The sequence below is a fragment of the Talpa occidentalis genome, unplaced genomic scaffold (assembly GCF_014898055.3).
Source record: "Talpa occidentalis isolate TD23 unplaced genomic scaffold, MPIMG_talOcc4v2.1 talOcc4.12, whole genome shotgun sequence".
NCBI classification, from domain to species: Eukaryota; Metazoa; Chordata; class Mammalia; order Eulipotyphla; family Talpidae; genus Talpa; species Talpa occidentalis.
Window position 1 is genome coordinate 89,843,284 of NW_023601212.1, and position 19,973 is coordinate 89,863,256.

Consider the following 19,973-nt stretch of genomic DNA (forward strand, 5'->3'; position numbering starts at 1 on the left):
ATATGATAGGCTGGCACACTTCCTTGTACATAGGGTAGCAGGGAAATGTATTAACCAAATTCAGGAACCCCAGAGGCAACAAGACTGGGGCTGAATCTTTTAGTAACCATTCCTTCTATTCCAACAGCCATTCCTACATGTCCATAAAAGAGCTCCTCATGCACAGGTCAGATTGTCTTCAGATGGTACGGTTTTGCTTCTTACCACACCTATATTAGGGCCATGTAGGGAAGGTTGACTTGCTTTTGGCATGTCTCAGAGAGTGGGTGGAACTTTTGGCTATGGTCCAGTAAGGAGACTGGCAAATCCTCTCCAAAAAAGCAGCTATAATTTACCTGGACAGATTTGACTATTTCAGCACTCTGGGAATCAAAAAGGGTAGGTAACAGTCTGAAAGTGTTTATACTCAAAAAGCTAATTAAGTCTGGGTAAGAACATTTGTAATCTGTTCTCTCCTGAGGCTGCCCCCAGCTTCTCCCTTGCCCCAACTCTGTAGGACTGGCATTTTTGTCATGATGTTATAGTTTGAAAGCCATTATTAGTAAAGAAGAGCAGTTTCTAACCTAAGATTCCACTTTAATCTACTAGGTAGGGAAGAGTAAATGAAGCAATCAAGAAAGGAAATGGGGTGCATATTCAACTTTATATTTGGCACTTCCAACCACAGTTGCTTACCTCAAGAATCTACCATGCTAGAATTCTTCCCCTCTCATTCCAATTCATCAAGGCCCCCTCTTTTTTCCTCTAAAAATATCTTAAATCAACCCAAATTAATAAGTTTAAATCTTCCCACAAAGAAATGGTCAGGCCCAGATGGCTTCACCTTGAATTCCCTCAAAATTTTTAAAGGTACCAAATCTTTGAAAGGTCAAAGTAGGGAAGGCTCACTTTTCAACTCTTCCTGTGAGGCCACTGTTTACCCTTAAATAAAAGTCAGAGAAAGCTGATACAAAGACAATATTACAGAGAGAAACACAACAAAATATTTGCAAAGAAAATCAAATTACAAAGTCATACATCATGACCAGGTAGAACTTTTCCCAGAAACGCAAGATTGGTATGCCATTCAAAAACAGTATGTAATACATCGCATCTTTGAGAATAGAAGACAAAAACAATAGGACGACCTCAATAGGCACAGAAAAGAACATAAGTTTCAACATTTTAACCTCAACAAGTAGTCCGCACGGGACTGTGAGGACTAGGTGCTCTAATTTAGTGCTCAACAAGCGCTTCTAAGTTTGCAGAAGTACGGGGCTCACGCCTGACAGCTGCTCTCCGTCCGGGGCGGCGCTTGTACGCTGAGGTCACAGGCGCGCCGGCAGTCACTATGGTAACGGCCACCTACTTCCGGGAGAACTACGGCGCGCGACGAGGGTCATTTCCAACCTGAACGCGCTGGCGGAGGGGCCGCAGAGGGGCAAGTTGCGAGTGCCGTGGATTCCGAGGTGCTGTGGATTCCGAGGTGCCGCCTCCCAGGCCGTAGGCTTCTGCTGCGCGGTTGCCGCCCGGACCCGGGTCTGAAGGCCTGGTGGACAGGCCCGAGGCGGCGCGGCCATGGACTTCTCCAAGTTCCTGGCCGAAGACTTCGACGTGAAGGACTGGATCAACGCAGCCTTCAGGGCCGGCCCCAAAGAGGCGGCGGCGGGGAAGGCGGACAGCCACGCGGCCACCCTGGTGATGAAGTTGCAGCTGTTCATCCAAGAAGTGAACCACGCCGTGGAGGGTGAGCAGCGGGCCTCGCCGCGGGACCCCCACACCTGGCGGGGCCGCCCCACCTGGGCCCGGGGCTTCCGGGAGGTGCGCGGACGGGGCGGCAGGTGCCGGCTCTGCGCTGCGCCAGCCCCCGCCGGCCCGGTGGGCGCTCCTCGGGGAAGGTTCTTGCTTGTTTGGATCTTGGTTTTCCACCTCTGACAGTGCTGTCAGGTTTCCCTTTCAAACTTGAAAGAGTAACCTTTAAGATTATTAAATAACTGACTGGTCCTTACATTTGGCAGAAGCTTATTTAAATTTAAAGGTGTGCAGCAGTGACACGAGTCGGCAGGATAAGATGGGCTGACCTAAACAGAGACTTGAACCATCGTTTAAGGAGAGTTAATTATAAAAATTCCAGCAACCGTTTCATCAGCTCCTCTACCTGATTTTCATTCACCTTGTTTATTTGGCATATTCTGTAGCTAGTCTCTCTACTAGGTTCCAGGGGGTCAAATAGAAGCTGAAAAGCTTAAGCAATGGTAAATAGAATTTTGTCTTACAGCTGTGTGTTGTGTTAAGGAGAAGGCGGGGGGGGGGGGGAGCAGGACGCTCGATTTCACTGCAGAGTCTTTGTTGTGCTTTGCATCTTTTACTTATTGAGCATCTACTATGCATGGGCACTAGGGCTGAAAACCTGAAACTTGCTGTCTTGTGGGGAAGATGGGGAGACAGTTAAATTATAGTGAGGGGTGGCTTCACTGAGGATAGACCCAGGAGCTGTGACAGCTGGAAAAGGGTGCACATACCTCTTGTCTGGGAGAAGTGTGAGGCTTTGGGGGAGACTTCATAGGGTCAAGAGGGGGAGGGCATTAGGAACATAATAGCAAATATTTGTGTCCTTGCTATGTGCCAGATGCTGGTTTAAGTGCTTCATATATATTCACTAAGTGGCCCTCCACCAAGGCTGGTAATGTTGCCCCCACCTCCACCCTTGGAATATTTGGAAATTGGTGGGACTGTTTTTCTTTTCTTTTTCTTTTTTTTTTTTCCTGTGGGACCCTCGCTGGTGGCCGGGGATCGAACTGGCGTTGCAGAGGCTGCGGGCAGCCTCGCAACCCAGCGCTCACCCGCTGCGCCACCAGGGGAGGCCCCATTGGTGGGACTTTTTAAAAGTTGTCTCAGTAGTGGGGAAGGTCACAATAGAAGGATCCAGCATTGCCTAATGGTCTGCAGTGCTGGGGACAGGCCTGAGCTGTAGTTTTCTTATCTGTAGGAGGGGGCCACTGCTGATTGCCAGGGACATCAAGTGATGATACTTTAGGTGAAGCACCTGGTGCTTAACTGCTATTGTCTCAGTTTCTGATTTCTCAGTGTCTGATTTCATTCTCCTGCCTCCAAAGGAGCTATGATTTAACTCAGTGGTGGGAAACAGCTGACGATGGAACAGGCTGATGGCTTGTTTCCTGTTAAATCACCTGCCCTCACTGTCATTACCTCTCCTTCTCCCAAATTTTCCATAGGCTGGGAGAACTGGGCGCTTGGCAGTCTGTGGGGGCACATTTCCTTCCTGTTGTGACATCTATTCCTGTTGTTCACTGGGGATGGGTCTGATTTTCACCTTTTGTACTTATCCTGCTGCAGAGACGAGTCTCCAGGCCCTTCAGAACATGCCCAAAGTGCTCCGGGATGTCGAAGCCCTTAAGCAGGAGGCATCTTTCCTGAAAGAACAGATGATTCTTGTCAAGGAGGACATTAAAAAGTTTGAACAGGACACATCTCAATCAATGCAGGTAAACGCTGCCCTCAATGCTGATTCCTGTGCTTGGAAGATGTTCGTGCTCAGTGGGAGGCCAGGCTTGACTCAGAATTAATTCTGCCAAGATGCAAACTACCTTTTGGTGTGGTTCTTCCACTCATTTGTCTCAGTACTCACCCAACAGATTTAGCCGAGTGATTGGTTGGGGAAGGGGTACAGAGACTCCCTGAAGATAGCGTGCCACGCTGCTTATGTTTCAAGTCACGGGCTGTAGGTAGAGAAAAGAGAAACGCCACTTCCTTAGTTCTTGACCCCTCTTTTCTCTTGTAGGTGTTGGTTGAAATCGACCAGGTGAAGTCCAGGATGCAGCTGGCTGCGGAATCGCTCCAGGAAGCAGATAAGTGGAGCACATTGAGTGCTGACATCGAGGAGACATTTAAAACTCAGGTAGGTTTCTTATTAGGATGTTTTGGCAGGAACTTGAGGGTGGAGAAGCACACGAGATAGCCATGAGATAGCCATTCCCTCAAGCCGTAGGGGCTGCTGAACAGCGGCCATGAAGTCCACCCTGCAGGCCTTGTGTCCAGCAGCTCTACCCTCGAGCTGCTTGACTAAAGCTTCTTAGTCCAGAAAGAGGGAATGCTCAGGAGAAACCTCAATAAAAAAGGTGGAAAATGAGTGAATGAGAGCAAGAATGTGGGCAGAGGGACTTTACACCCCGTGCACCTTGGCAAGTTAGCACCTCTTGGGCTGCAAGGTGTGGAAACTCCTTTTGATACATGGTTATAAGGATGAAGTGAGATTATGATTTAAGAAAAACTCATTTGTAAAACAAAATGAATTATTTACCTTCTGTTCTGCTGTTTTTAAAAACGTTCAGTGTTTTTTTTTAATTATAAATGCACATGGGAAAAATTTAGTGAACAGGAATCAAAAAATGTCTTTCTCATAATGCTGACACCTCCAGTCCAGTCCCCCGATTTCCCTTCAACATACAAACTCTTTGCCATTTTCATGCCTACCCTTCAAAACGCACACACACACACACACACACACGTATATTTATGTTTCCTGTCATTTTTCCCCAGAATGGTAGCAGCTTATGAACACTGCCTTGCCCTTTGTTTTTTCACTCAAAAGGCTGTGACTCTGTATCAGTGTCCTAAGTACAGTCATGCGTTGTCCTCCCTGGGGTCTCCCCTAGTTCATCACAGAGTGCTCAGGGGCTTCACGAGTTAATTGATCTGGGCCTCATAATATGAGTTGCAAATCTTATTGAATTCCTGGCACGTGTGGATGAGAGAGCTTGGATTAGGTACGGCCTTTGATTTTAGTTGTGGGAGACCTCTGCTGTCAATTAGTGAAAAGTTATCTGTCTTGTTTTTCCCCTCCCCATCATCCTGATACTCAGAACTACCTGCCCACGAGACCCAGTGCATCCAGCTGTAGCCCTTCAAAAGTAGAATTTGCTACCTCTGTCCAGAGCCACTCCCCAGTTGCTCTTTCTTTTCTTTTCTTTTTTTTTTTGGTCAGTTGCTCTTTCTTGCACCACCAGGGAGGCCCCCATTTATTAGATTCCTAATTCTTTTTTAAAAATAGCATTTTTCTGGGCCTCCCCAGTGGCGCAGCGGTTAAGTGCTGGGTTTCGAAGCTGCCCGCAGCCTCTGCAGCGTTGGTTCGATCCCCGGCTGCTCCCCAGCCACCGGGTGAGGGTCCCACATGGTGCGCAGACCCCTCCTGCCACCCGCTGCTCCCCTCAGCAGTGTCCTTCGGTCCTTCTGCCTGCTCTGCTCTCCGCTCTGGCTCTGGTGAATTCTCTCATCCTCCCACGCTTCTGACTGTACCCAGTGCTTGTATAAATAAATAATAAATTAATTAATTAATTAAAAAAATAAAAAATAGCATTTTTCTAACTATAAACATAATTTATGTGTGTCTTGGGAAGATTTGGAAAATTCAGAGAAATACAAGGCAGACAACAAAATGATGGTGTTTCTTTTCCTTAGTGAATTTTTTATGTCCATTTGGCATTTTTCTGTATGTTTGTACATATTTGTACTTGTGTATTTTGTGTATGTGCATAAATTTTAGGTAATTTATAGACATTTTAATATCTATCTTTTATCATTTTTATTTCACTTAATTGTAAGTTGTATTTTGCTGTGTAATCAATGCTTCTCAAAATGTGATTTTTGGTGGCTGCCATCTGAGTGACCCATAATTTACATATTTTTTGTAATAAAAGATCTAGGCTGCTTCCAGATTTTTATTATTACAACACTAAAATCACATTAATTAATTATGATTCATTAATATCTTCGTGCCCTTCTGATTATCCCCTGAGAACAAATTTCTGAAGAAGAGAAGAAGAAATACCAGGACCAAAGTTGTGAATATTTTTAAGGCTCTTAATGAGTATTTCTGCAATGCCTTCTAGAAAGGCCAGACTTACTCTCTTTGTACGCTCACCAACAATAGTTATTGTAAGTTTTCAAAAGCTGTCTCAATTTGTTAGGAAGTAGCACTTCCTTATTTTAGTTTGCATTAATTTATATGCTAATAATATTGAACATAATATGTTTATGGGTAGTTTTCTTATTTTATGAATTGCCTTTTCATGTATTTTTAGTTGAAACCGCAGGGGTCTTTTGAAGTGAATGTCCTCTATTCTGTTCTTATAGGATGTGGGTGTGATTTCAGCCAAGCTAACAGGTATGCAGAACAGCTTAATGATGCTTGTGGATACTCCAGACTACTCGGAGAAGTGTGTGCACTTGGAGGCTTTGAAGAACAGGTTGGAGGCCTTGGCCAGCCCCCAGATCGTGTCTGCATTCGCCGCTCAATCCGTAGGTGCGTGTGGTCTCCTCTCGCCTCTGTGGACACCCCTCCACAAGGCTTGAGAATGTCTTAATGTTGATTAAATCATGTAGATTGGAAGTAAATCTGTGACCTTATGGGGTTGCCTTCCCCCCACTTCAGCTTTTTATGTGGAAGATTTCAAGCGTATGGAAAAGCTGAAATGGTCGTGCAGAACAGAACAGATAGATTGACTGAAATACACTGCTGAGGGGAGCAGTGGGCGAGACAGGAGAGGTCTGCCTTGCCATGTGAGTTTCTCCCTGCCTGGCCAGGGATTGAACTTGTGCTGCAGAGGCTGCGGATTGCTTCATAGTATGGTGCTTAACCCCTTGCGCCACCAGGGAGGCCCCTTTAGGGTTTTTATCACAGTCCAATTTGAAGCCTGGCCCTTTTTCAGTCTAGTCCTATGACCACACTTGCCTTGGGACCAGAGTCTCTGCCTGATTCATCTTCATGTTTTTTTAAATTATGTTTATTGAGGTAACATTGATTTATAGCATTATATATGTTTTAAGGGTGAGGGTTCAGATAACATACAGATGTATGTTATCATACCATACCTACTACCAAAGCACCAATATATGATACATTATTATTCTTCCATTTTTTTGAGAAATAAGTTTTATCTTACTCCCCTGTCCTCCACACAACTGTTGGTCAGGCAGGAAGAAACAATAGTGGAGCTGTTTTCTGACCTTCACAGCTATTCATACAGGTATATATATATATATTTTAATGGTAAATATTTTTATATTTATCATATAAATTTGTTTTAACTACAGACTTATGAAACTCACTTGTGTGTTTAGTTGTTTGTTTTTTTTTTTTTTAAAGATTTATGCATTTATACAAGAACTGGGGCACAGGCCAGATATGTGGGAGGATGAGAGGATTCACCAGAGACAGAGCGGGGAACAGAACAGGCAGACTGACGAAATACACTGCTGAGGGGAGCAGTAGGCGAGACAGGAAAGGTCTGCTGCGACATGTGGGTTGCTCTGCGACTGGTGAGGATCGAACTGGCACTGCAGAAGCTATAGACAGCTTCACAGCGCTGCACTCAACTGCCTGCGCCATCAGGGAGGCCCTCACTTTTGTGTTCAGGGTATACGTCTAGTTAAGTGGGGTTGGAGAAGTAGGAGTTGGGGTGGGGAAGAGATAACTCCTTAAGTTGAAGTTTTACCCTTTCCCTCCGGGTAAGCTGGCTGCTTAACGTGGGCATCGGGTTTGAATTATGCCCTCTGGGTTTTGGTTTGAGGAGGGTCAGCCATTTTGACAGCTTTTGTTCAGTTTTGAATCAGATTTAATCCCAGATGTACCTCTTTTTTGGTGGGGTGCCCACTGCTGGGCTGAGCCAAAAAACAGACCTTTCCCCACGCCTGGCCCAGGCCTCCCTTTGCTCCTCACTCTCTCTTTTTCCCTCCCTCTTCCAGCTCTCTGTTCAGAGCTGTGCCCGTACTCACTCACCTTGGGCCAAAATTACTGAATACCTGACATTTTCTGAAGTTTACAGTAAAGGTATCTGCCTGGCTCCAGCACAGATAAATGGTCTTGTATTTTGGTTTTGGTGACCAGTTTGGTAAATACTAGGAATATTTATCCCCCCAAAGTAGTGCTCTCTTTAGTCAACCATCTTCCTGGGTGGCCACAGCGCAGCTTTACCTAACAGTTTTTATTTTTTATTTATTTTTTTTTAAATAATAAATTTTATTTTTATATTCCCCATACAATTGCAGCCCCCCCCATTCTGACCCCAATCCCTTCCCTCCCGCCCCCCACCTCCCAAAAAGTGTCTCTGATTCATAGTTTTTTGTTGATTTTGATTTTCACTTTCTTATAGTTATTCATTTTCCTGGTCCCTTATTTAAGTTTTCTAGATTCCTGCTAGGAGTGAGACCATCCAGTATTTTTCTTTTTCTTTCTGGCTTATTTCGCTGAGCATGATCCCTTTCAGCACCATCCATGTTGCTGCAAATTGCATGTGTTTATCTTTTTTTTGAATGCTGAGTAATATTCCATGGTGTATATGTACCACATCTTCTTGATCCAGTCATCTATTTTTGGGCATTTGGGCTGTTTCCAAAGCTTAGCTATTGTAAATAGTGCTGCTATAAACATAGGGGTGCAGGTGCTCTTTGGAATGGATGTTTCTGTGTCCTTTGGGTAAATACCTAGGAGTGGAATTGCTGGATCCTATGGAAGCTCTATGTTTAGTAGGTCCAGAAATCTCCACACAGCTCTCCACAGTGGTTGGACCAGTTTGCACTCCCACCAACAGTGCAGGAGAGTTCCTTTTTCTCCACACCCTCGCCAACATTTGTTGTTGCTAGTTTTTTTAATATGTGCCATTCTCACTTTTACCTAACAGTTTTTAAAAGGAACTCTCTTGACATTCTCCAAGTATACACACATTAATCTTACACAGCCAGTGAGTTCAGTGGATATATGGAAGCAACTTTTTGTAGTAGGTTAATTCTATATGTAGCAGGAAGATTCATTAATTTAAGGGATCTTGTGTCAGTAATAAGCACTTTATAGGCATAGAGCCATTTTCTAACTCATGATTTCCGCCCATCAAAGTGAGATCTACTGGCAGGTCTCCAAGGTGTAGTTGACTTATCTCCACAGTGGTTGCTGTTACAGATTTCCCTAGAAATGGAGGGCAACAAAGCAGAAATGAGAATTGGGCACCTGTTAGCTCAGTGGTTTTTTTTTTTTTTTTCTTCTTTTAAATTTAAGTCTAAGGGGCCTCCCTGGTGGTGCAAGGGGTTAAGATGTAACCTATGAAGCTATCCGCAGCCACTGTAGCAAGAGTTCAATCCCCAGCCAGGGAGGTGACCCACATGGCGCAGCAGACATCTTCTGTCTCGCCCACTGCTCCCCTCATCAGTGTATTTCAGTCAATCTGCCTGTTCTCTGGTGAATCCTCTCACCCCCCCGCCCCTCTGGCCTAGACCCCAGTTCTTGTAGGCATAAGTAAATAAATCTTTAAAAAAAAAAAAAATTCTAAGGTTGTGGCATCTCCATTTGGCCAGGAGGGGGCAGATGGGAGCCAGGGGTGCTGCTGCCCTGTTTGGAGAGCTGTGCTGGGACCAGCCGATCTTTTCAGCAATATGCCTGGGAGCATGTGCTTTGTTTAGCCTTTTCTTCTGCCCTGAGGGTAACATATGAGAAACAACCTGATATGAGATCCCAGATGTGGCTCTTGAATTCACTGCTATGTGCGGAATGCTGATGTTTACCACATTATTTACTTGTTCCTCAAACCACCAAATATGTCACCATATAGGAGTTCAGTTTGTTTGCTTTTTTACAGTTCCCACTTGGCATAATCAGAGTTGGAATTTTCAAAGAGGTGGCTGACTTGTAAATATTAATCATGTGAGGACAGAGCAGAATATACAGATGAATAAGACACAGTTGCTAGCCTTCAAGGACCTTACAGCTTGGCGGAGGCTGAGGCTGGGACAGAACAAATACACAAGTAGTTTTATTACAAGATGGAATGGGAAAATTGCCGTAGGCCTCCCCAGGATGAAGGGAAATCAAGGGAGCTTTTGTGCAAGAGCTAGTATATATGTGTTGAGCCTTGAAAGAGAGCCGAATTAAAATTTTTTTGTTTCTGATTGTCAAAGTAGTAATACCGGTTATTTCAAATTCGAAAATTATAAAATAGAAAATGATTGGTCAGGAAACTCACTATCCAGAGATGACAGTGTTTTCTTTCAGTTTTTTCCCTCTGTGTGTCCATAAATCTTTTTAAGCAAAGTATGTAAATTTAATATTTAAGACTGTGAATCTTTTTTTTTTTTTTGACTTTATTTATTTATGCATACAAGAACTGGGTGTAGGCGAGAGGTGCGGGGGTTGAGAAGACGGACTGAAATACACTGCTGAGGGGAGCAGCGGGCAAGACCGGAGAGGTCTGCTGCGTCATGTGGGTCAGCTCCCTGGCCGGGGTTTGAACTCAGGCCTCAGTGGCTGGTGATAGCTTGATAGCTTCGAGACTTTGACCCCTGTGCCACCAAGGAGGCCCTCTGGGTCTTCTTTTTATCTGCAGTTATCACTGTGACATGAGCATGTCCCAGTCAGTCTGAGATGTTGATGGGGTTGCAGAGTGCCCTCGGGGGCGGCGGGAGCACTCAGCTAGGGTGACGCTGCATCCCTGGAAAGGCTTTGGAACATGTCCTGTGGGTGAAAGTGGAGTGCTGGCCTGTCCACAGAGCATTCTCACAGTATTGCTGCCTGCTGTGCATATCAAAGGCCTTTGCTGTTATCCTCACCCCTGTTTATGTTTAGTCATGTCAGATACGCTCTTTCTCTGGGGACAGAGAGCGGCAGAAAGTGAAGGGTGAAAAGCACAGAGTGGAAGCGGTCTCTCACCTTGTCCCTGCACATCCTGGGGATTGGAAGCCCCCTTCAATTTTATAACCCAGACTGGCCCCCCGTACCCCTATACCAGCCCTGTCACAAACTCATTTTACTATTCACATGTGATGATTACTTCTCTGACATAGAATCTGACCTACATTAAGGATTATTCTGAACAAACCAATATTGTGGTGTCTGATTGTGTCACCTTTTCTTTTTTTTTAAAGATTTATTTATGCATATAAGATCTGGGGTACAGGCCAGAGATGCAGGGGGTGAGAGGATTCACCAGAGACAGAGTGGGGAACAGAACAGGCAGATCCGTTGAAATACACTGCTGAGAAGCAGTGGGCAAGACAGGAGAGGTCTGCTTCACTGTGTAGGGTGCTCTCTGGCTGGGGATCGAACTCGTGCTGCAGAGGCTGCGGATTGCTTCATAGTGCGGTGCTTAACCTCTTGCGCCACCAGGGAGGCCCTGATGGTGTCACCTTTTCTATCCTTAACTTTACTTATTTTCCATATTTTTGATTCTCATGCATGAATGTTAATTTATTGTCTAGGTGAGAACTTCTGAATAGTAATCGACATATATCCACAATTAGCCTGGTGAGTTCTTGTTCTTGGCTGCAGCAGAAAACCTGGTAACAGCAGTTACACATTTTATGTTGTTCTCCTTTAGATCAGGCCAAAGTGTTTGTGAAGATATTTACTGAGATTGACCGGATGCCCCAGCTTCTGGCATACTACTACAAGTGTCACAAGGTGAGAGGCTGTGCGGTCCGGATTGTGGCCTGCGCTAGCCCCAGGCTGCATCCCAGGCTCAGAGCAGAGGCAAAAGTATGTTGCTTCCTGGCCAGTAGGGGGTGGTCTTGATCCAGCCCGTGGCTTCATTTACTTGTCAGTGGGAAAAGTGGCCACTTTTCAATGTCTTTTGTATTTATGGCTGGATTTCATTTACAGACTGAGAAGTTATTTTCGTTTGTCCTATTTTTGTCTCGTAAGGGGAGATTTATGCCCTAAGCTTTATTTGCCCTCAGCAAGCCTTAAGAATTTTATGTTTCCTAGGGTTCTTGCAATCGGATTTCTGAAAAATTTGACAGCTTCCTGGGCTAACTTAATTCCTTCAAGTCCAATGCCCAGGTATCTCTTACGTACTGGTGTTGGGATAGAGTGAGGCACTAACTAGATGAAACTAAAGCAGTGCTCATGGCCACCTCTAAGGTCTGTTGGGGAGAGCTGTTGGCATGCTTTGGGGGCAAGATAGAAGAAGAGAGAAGCACTTAGAGGGCAGCAAGTTCAAGCTTTGGATGATAACCGGAGCAGGTGACTATAAATGTTTTCTTTTTCCCCCTGCCCTTTTATGATGTGAATGGTCATCGCTCAGTGCCTGACTGCTCAGGATAGCAGGCGGTGGAAAATCGCTGGCTTTGGTAGGAGGGCAGGGCGGTTTCCCCAGGCAGCATGTCTCGCATACCCCATAAGGCCCCTTGCTCTGCTTCTGCAGGTGCAGCTGTTAGCAGCCTGGCAGGAGCTGTGCCAGAGTGACCTGCCCCTGGACCAGCAGCTCACTGGATTCTACGACGCCTTGCTAGGTGCTTGGCACACACAGATCCAGTGGTCCACACAGGTAACAACTCATTTGGGTTCTGGGGGGTGGTGACCGCCCCAGAGTGGTCTCTCTCTGGAGCGGGGCCACCCCTCTTGAAGGACCTCCTCACTTGCTGCCATCACCAAAGGGTTAAAAGATAAGCTTCAAAACCCAGGGCGGTAAAATAGGTCTCCATTAAAACTCTTCTTATCACTCTTATATCTATATCTTAAATAGAATCTAATGTGACAACATTGCTTGCTGTTCAGCGAGAGAGCCTGTGGAATTCCTGGAGGCCAATATCTTCTGATCTGAAACCAGGAGGCCCTTAGTCAGGCGATGTTTGCGTGAACACAATTGTTTTTATCTTAACTTTGGGTAAAATTTACCTGACCTAAATTTAGTTTCCCTTGTTCTCACAAGATGCCAAGCGCTAAGAGGAAGAGTGTAATTTTAAAGGCACCCTCTGACTAAAGGGAGAGGAAGTTGGCTTCAGGTGGAAACTTCCCATCACTTTCCCGGAGTCTCTAGGTGTTTTCAGCCATAAAGGTTTCAATGCTTGTTCCCTTGCACACAGGGGACACAGATCATCTATTAGAAGGGACAAGGGCTGCCTTTCTTCTGACTAGTGACTTACTGGGCCTGTTTATGGTGTTCCTTCCCCCGGCCCACAAATTAGCTGTGAATCTCTCTTCGCGTGTTCATCGGAATTTGCCGGAGAGAACTCGGCTGAAGTGGGAGAGAGCTCCTCACACAGGGCGGTGCTGTCCCAGGTGGCTAGGGCTCCCTTCTCCATCCTCCTCTTCGCCTCCTTTAGTCAGCCTAATTCAGCCTTAGGTTAAAAACAAAACCAAAAACCAACCTCCTATACAAGTGTCACAGTTTTGAGGTAAATGTCGGTTTTCAGTGACCCCCGTCCACCCATGTTCACGTGTCCTGTCTCTTCTAGTGCTGGTGTCAGGAGCATACAAAGGATACAAATGCCCTTTATCACAGAAGAAGGAGGATTTGTTTGTTTATTACTAATTTTTGATCTGTGATAGCATTACTTTTTCAATGGCCAAAAATTGGTATCGTTTACAGTATCTTAAGGTGAATTTCCTTTGAATGGGAGCCTCCTTTTTCATACTTTGAGGTTTACAAGATATATCTAGAAAATTTACTACTGTGGAACACGAAGACTTGAATCGAATGGGGTGGGGGAAGGGCCTGCGTTTTTTCTTTTTGATTAATTGCTGTAACTCTGTCCTTCCAGTGGCTGAGCAAGAGTCACATTTTTTCTAGACATCAGTGGGTTCTGAAGCTCTTGCAAGACAGTGTGGATGCTGTATGAATGCCGCCATTTTGCTGGTGCTGATAGGACTCCTGGGGTCCACCATTAGAACTGTTTTTTATTTATTTATTTATTTATTTATTTTAATAGAGGCATGTTTTTATTTATTTATTTGTTTGCTTGTTTTGTTTATACATGCACTGGGTACAGTCAGAAGCGCGGGAGGGTGAGAGAATTCACCAGAGCCAGAGCAGGGAGCAGAGCAGGCAGAGTGATGAAGTACACTGCTGAGGGGAGCAGCGGGCAGCAGGAGAGGTCTGCGCGCCATGTGGGACGCTCCTCCGGTGGCTGGGGAGCAGCCGGGGATCGAACCGGCGCCGCAGAGGCCGCGGGCAGGTTCGCAACCCAGCGCTCAACCGCTGCGCCACCGGGGAGGCCCTCCACCATTAGAACTGTTAACACCATGTTAGATTTTGTTGCAAATCTTAAAAAAGATTCTGAGTGCTTCTATCTGAAGACTGTGTATTTGATTTTCAGAAATTGTCTGTCAGTGGAGGTTGCCCTCTTGCGTCACTGTCGCTCAAAGGCTTGCCAAGAAAAAGGATTTAGACTTTTCCACTTCCATTCAGACCACACCCTAAGTTGTAAGACATAAGTTGATGCTAATTTCTGCTTTGGTCCCTGGTCTGCTTTCTTTTCTGCACGGTGGCTGTCATCTCCTGAAGCGCAGTACAGTGCAAAGGAAACCAGAGCCTCCAGGGTAAATGTGCTTCCTTCAGAGCCCCTCCCCACCCCCAGTATTAATGTGGAAAATTTCCAGCATATAAGGAATTGAGAGAATTGTATGGTGAAGACCTATGTAGCACCTCCCGAGTGCCACAGTGAACATTGTGCTCTGTTTGCTTTTTCATCAGTCTGTCTACCTATCCACACACCTGTTCATTCACTCATCTTATTCTTTTGGTCCATTTCAAATAAATTGTAAGCATCACTCATTTCAGAACATGCATGGTATTAACTGGAGTTCAATATTAGCTTTATTTTTTAATAAGGTAAGATTATGAAATGCAGTGATCTTGAATATGCCATTGATTTGGTTTTGACAATTACTATGTGATCCAGTTCCCTATCAGGGTACCAAACATCACCATAAAAATGATCTAGAAGTTGTTCTCATTCTCCATTACTCCAGAAGGCTACCACCATTCAGATTTTTTCTACCATAAATTTGTTTATCCTGTTTCAGAAATTTCATGTAAACAGAATCACACAGTATATGTTCTTTTGATAAGGCTTCTTAGATTCAGTGTGTTGTTGAGATTTATTCATGTCATGTTTATCAGTAGTTTGTTCCTTTTATTGCTGAATACTGTTACATGGTGTGAATATACCACAGTTTGTTTATCCATCCTCTTCTTGATGGACACTTGGGCAACTTCCAGTTTTAGGCTATTACGAATAATAATAGCATTCTTCTGAGCATTGTTCTGTAAGTCTTTTTGTGGACACACGTGTTCATATCTCTTGGGTAAATACCTAGGAGTGGAACTGCTGGGTCACAGGGGAGGCGCATGTTTAGATTTATAAGAAACTGCCAGACATTTTTCCGAAGTGGCTTTGCTCTCTGCACTCCCACAGTGTGAGAGTCTGATTGCTCCACATCCTTGTCAACATTAGGTGTTGTCAGTCATTTTAATCTTAGCCTTTCTGGTGTGTGTGTTGCAGTATCTCACTGTGGTTTTAATTTGCATTTCCCCAACTGACTAAGGATGGAGAGCACCTTTTTATGCGATAATTAACCATTTCTAGATCTTCCTTTGTAAAGTGTCTGTTCAAGTCTTTTGCCCCCTAGAAAACAGGTGGATTGTTTGTCTTCTTATTGTTGACTTGTGAGAGTTCATTTTGTATTCTGAGTACAAGTCTTTTAACAGATATGGTTTGTGGGTATTTTCTTTCGCTCTGTGGCTTGAGCGCAAATACTATTTTGATGAATTCTAGTTTATCAGGTTTGCTCTTATGATTATTGCTATTTGTGTTCTAAGGAATCATCACCAAGTTGCAAAGATCTTTTTTTTTCCCCTAGAAGCTCATTTAGCTTTTGAAGTTTGTTTTATCATCCACCTTGCATAATTTGTTTATGTAGTATAAGGTAGTGTCACATTATTTTCATAGAAGCTATTTAGATTAATTCTATAACCCTAAGTGATGGTTTGGTCTTGTTGTTGGTGAACTTTTTGGTTGTTCTTTGGCCAATGGCCAGAAAATTTCCCTTGCCAGATTATTTCAATGGCCATTCTGAGAGGACCCTCTTAGAGGACTTCTAAGAGGCCTAGTTTGTTTTAATTATAACATGCATTTAAGAAATGTTATTGAAAGTCTAGGATATGGCTTTCTAGTCAGTTTCAGCTGACCAACCAATTAGAACTCTTTCGAGTAGAGTTATTTAGTCTAATTCTTCCCCCTGTTCCAGGCCATTTAAGTAAGAGATAAGAACAAAAGTTGCGCAGTCCTTTCTTTTAATACATAGAGAAGAGGTAGGATTTCTTTCTAGATGAGAATTGTTTTCATTCCCTTCTTTGATTCCTCCTTAGAGTGAAATGTTTCTTCTAGCAAATGAGGAACTGGGTGGTATCTCAAGGTCTTTACCGTTCTCTTACCTTAGTGTGTTTGGGGACGATGAGGACAGTGTGTGGCTGGGATGCCTGAAATGGCTGGAAAGGTGGGTCTGCTGGTGCCCCTATGTGTGTGGATAGTAGAACCACACAATGCAGGAACTTTGAATTCAAGACAGGAGTTTGGCTTTCTCGAAAAGATAGTCTAGAGCAATAGAGAGTGATTTTAAGAATGATTTTGGTATCAAAACATCACCTACGTAATTTCCCTGTCAAAAAATGTAACCTTCATGTTATCATGAAGAAGCTAAGAGACCCAAATTAAAGATTGGCAAAACAGCTATCCTGGACTCTTCAAAAATTCCAGTGTCATGAAAGAAAAAAAATAAAGATTGAGATACTGTTTTTAAAGGAGACAAATTAAAAAAAAAAAGATAACTAAATGCAAAGGCGTGGTTCTTGGCTGGCTCCTGCAGGATGACAGAAAAGCCACGAAGGACATGAACGGGACAACGGGGGACATCGGATCAGAGACGCAATAGGCAAAGGCATTCTGTCAGGGTTCATTTGGTTAGTGGTGGAGCTGTCACACGGCAGGCCTCGGCAGAGCTGCTTAGTGGCGACACGTGATGTCTGCAGCTGCCTCTCTAGTGGTGCAGAGAGAAGCACAGCAGATGTGGCAAAAAAAAAAACCAAAAAACCCAAAAAAACAATCACTGGGGTGGAGGTCTGTGAGGAGCCCCCTTCTAAATGTACTCATCTAGTTTTGTCCAAGAGACCTACAATGCATAGGACAGGAAAAAGACTCTCCGTGAATAAGTGAATCTACTCTAAAAGGCTATGAAGACACTATTCCTGGTGGCCCTTCGGATAAAAAAAATCTTCACCGAGAACTGGGTCAAGGGGAGAGGTGGCTGGGCTGGTCTGCACGCTGCCTGACGGTTGTCCATTTCTTACTCCGTGACTTAATTTTTCTTTAATTCTGTTTTGTTCCCTCCCTCATGTCTTCCAGCTTCTGCCTTGACATCTTCACAGTCCTCACTGTAGCCAGTTTTTGGTGAGCATTTCAGTGCTGCTTACCATAGAGTTGAACATAGTCAGGCTCTTGGGGTCAGTGATAGACATAAAGTGGCCAGTTGTTCTGGACCATTCGCAAGTGCTGCCAGCTGACTTGGCTCTCTGAACATGCTCACTTTTATGGTGAGGGAACCTGGGGCTTATCGCTCTTGAGTAGACCACTTTCTGGTGATTGGAAGGGTGCCTTTGAGCCACCCAGGAGACTGCCTCTGTGGAAGCTGTGTGCCTTTCTGGTCCATGCTCTCTCTCCCATTGCAGGTTTTCAAGAACCCCTACGAGGTGGTGACGGTGCTGCTGATTCAGACCCTGGGGGCCTTGCTGCCCTCTCTGCCAGTCTGCCTCAGTGCCAGCGTGGAGCGGGCAGGGCCTGAGCTGGAGCTCACCAGCCTGCTGGAGTTCTATGACACCACTGCCCACTTTGCCAAGGGGCTGGAGATGGCGCTGCTCCCCCACCCACGTGAGCATTCCTTCCTCCCAGACTCTGGCTTGTCTTTACTTGCTCTTTTTGAAACTTCTGGGGCCTGGGTTTGCTTGCTTTTCCAGGTGCTGATTTTATAGAATGGAAGGGATCATTGTTTCCCTTTTCAATAGACATGGGAGGCTTTTCCATGAAGACATTGCCATTGTGGCAATGGTTGTTGTATAATGTATTTACCCAGCACCACTCAGGTGCTTTCCTCGCTCTGGGGAGGAGATGGACCCTTGTAGGGGCAGGATGGGACAGAGCAGGATTTCTATGATTGGAGCAGACCAGGTAAAGGAGGAGTCCTGGAGTGCTCAGTGGCCATTGCAGGCTTTTATTGGGATTTACCAGGTACACAGCCGGCAGGGGTGCCAGGGGGCTGGCAGGCCCCCCAGCCCCCAGGAAGTCTTCACCCTTTCTGGGCTCTCTGGAGTTTTCTCGTGGCCTCTGCTTCTCTCTTCTCCTTCTGGTTTCCCACTCTTTTTGCTCTCTGTTCTGCTGGCATCCCTGTGATTCCACCCTTATAAGCCCACTCTCAGCCCAGGTGAATCCCATCTACATATGCCCACACCCTACTCCAGGTGCCCGCCATTAGGCCTGCCTTCAGGACTGCAGGGATGAAGCATTGATCTTAATGGTGGGAGGGCAGAAAAGCCTGATACTTTACTTACCCTACAACACCTCTGCAGGGATTTAGAAGGTAAAAGAGGCAGGTAGCATTTGTAATAGGTCGGTGGCAGGTTTGTCTGGGAGGGGAATGTCCTCTACCTTTTAAGTCCTCTACCTTTTAAGTCACACGATTCAATCTAAAAAGTAAGTTGAAGAGAACAAATGGGTTAGAGGAGCTTTTTGAGCGTACAACAAGTTTCAAGGGCAGGGATGTGGACTGAAGGTGGCTGTAGGGGAAATGGGCCCAGTTACACCTGAGAGCGAAACCTCATGGTCCCATTCAGGCAGACAATGGCTGATGTGTTAGTTTTCCCAGCTGTTTCCCATCTAGGTTAAAAGCACCATAAACTTTTACATAACATAGACCTTGTGACGCATTCTGCTGTCAAATCAGGAAATCACTTCAGGAAAACCTTGTTCTGCCGTTTGGCTGCTTCGTCACTAACTCAGTTTATTTAAAAGTTATTCTCTTTAATTACATTTGTGCATAATTACCTTAGACATTCCAGGGAGTGTGTTTATTGTTCAGGCTCCTGATGATTCATAGGTGTTTGTGGCACGCTCACTAGTTAGGGCCTGGCCGGGGGCAAGGCATGGGGGCCATGTGGTTACTGCCAGGGAGGGGGCACCCTGGGCCCAGTGGCTGTGGGTATCTGGCCACACACCCTCCTGGGTCAGAGAAGGGTAAAGGTGATGCAGGAGCACAAAGCCTTCCTCCCCTTCATGAGGAACGTTACTGAAGAAGAAAGAACGTCACTTGCAAGAGTCAGATACAGAAATCAATTGTAAGTCAGGTTTAGATTTTTGATGATTCCTATTGAGGCTTTCAAAGTATTTTTTTTAAAGAATATTTTTTTAATTTTATTATTATTATTTTTTTTAAGATTGATTTTATTTATTTGGGTTTTTTTGTTTATTTATTTATTTATTTATTTATACAAGCACTGGGTACAGTCAGAAGCGCGGGAGGGTGAGAGAATTCACCAGAGCCAGAGCGGGGAGCAGAGCAGGCAGAAGGACCGAAGTACACTGCTGAGGGGAGCAGCAGGCGGCAGGAGAGGTCTGCGCACCATGTGGGACCCTCCTCTGGTGGCCGGGGAGCAGCCGGGGATTGAACCGACGCTGCAGAGGCCGCGGGCAGCTTCGCAACCCAGCGCTCAACCGCTGCGCCACCTGGGAGGCCCTCAAAGTATTTTTTTAAAATTAATTTAAAAGCATTTTGGAAGCATACATAAAAATAAAAGAATGTAAGTTATCCCTAACCTCATCACTCAGAGAGTGCCTCTGGCAACAGTCTGTTATTTTTCCTCCTAATAAATCAGATACAAATGCACATTTTCTACAAATACACATTATATAAATATAAATGAATATAAATATAAATATATACATGTATGGCTATACACATATTCTATGTGTTTAAAAGTGTGGTTCATATGCAATCTTTTCTTTTTGCTTAAAATAAAAAAGCTTTTTTTTTTTTCATTCAAGATTTATTTATTTATTTATACAAGCACTGGGTACAGTCAGAAGCGCGGGAGGGTGAGAGAATTCACCAGAGCCAGAGCAGGGAGCAGAACAGGCAGAAGGACCGAAGTACACTGCTGAGG

The 19,973-nt window shown here is 44.9% G+C and overlaps 1 protein-coding gene across 2 annotated transcripts in view; it reads left to right on the plus strand.

Moving 5' to 3' along the window:
• The first annotated feature begins 1,360 nt into the window (after window positions 1-1,360).
• The window catches only part of COG7 (component of oligomeric golgi complex 7), a 49,162-nt gene continuing 30,549 nt past the window's right edge, over window positions 1,361-19,973 (plus strand). For both annotated transcript variants that reach the window (XM_037507420.2, XM_037507421.2), the window contains exons 1-7: window positions 1,361-1,726; window positions 3,337-3,485; window positions 3,782-3,898; window positions 6,133-6,301; window positions 11,361-11,443; window positions 12,186-12,308; window positions 17,490-17,688. In XM_037507420.2, coding sequence (XP_037363317.1) covers window positions 1,558-1,726; window positions 3,337-3,485; window positions 3,782-3,898; window positions 6,133-6,301; window positions 11,361-11,443; window positions 12,186-12,308; window positions 17,490-17,688 — 1,009 coding nt within the window. In that variant the 5' untranslated portion in view covers window positions 1,361-1,557. The remainder of the gene's footprint in view (window positions 1,727-3,336; window positions 3,486-3,781; window positions 3,899-6,132; window positions 6,302-11,360; window positions 11,444-12,185; window positions 12,309-17,489; window positions 17,689-19,973) is intronic.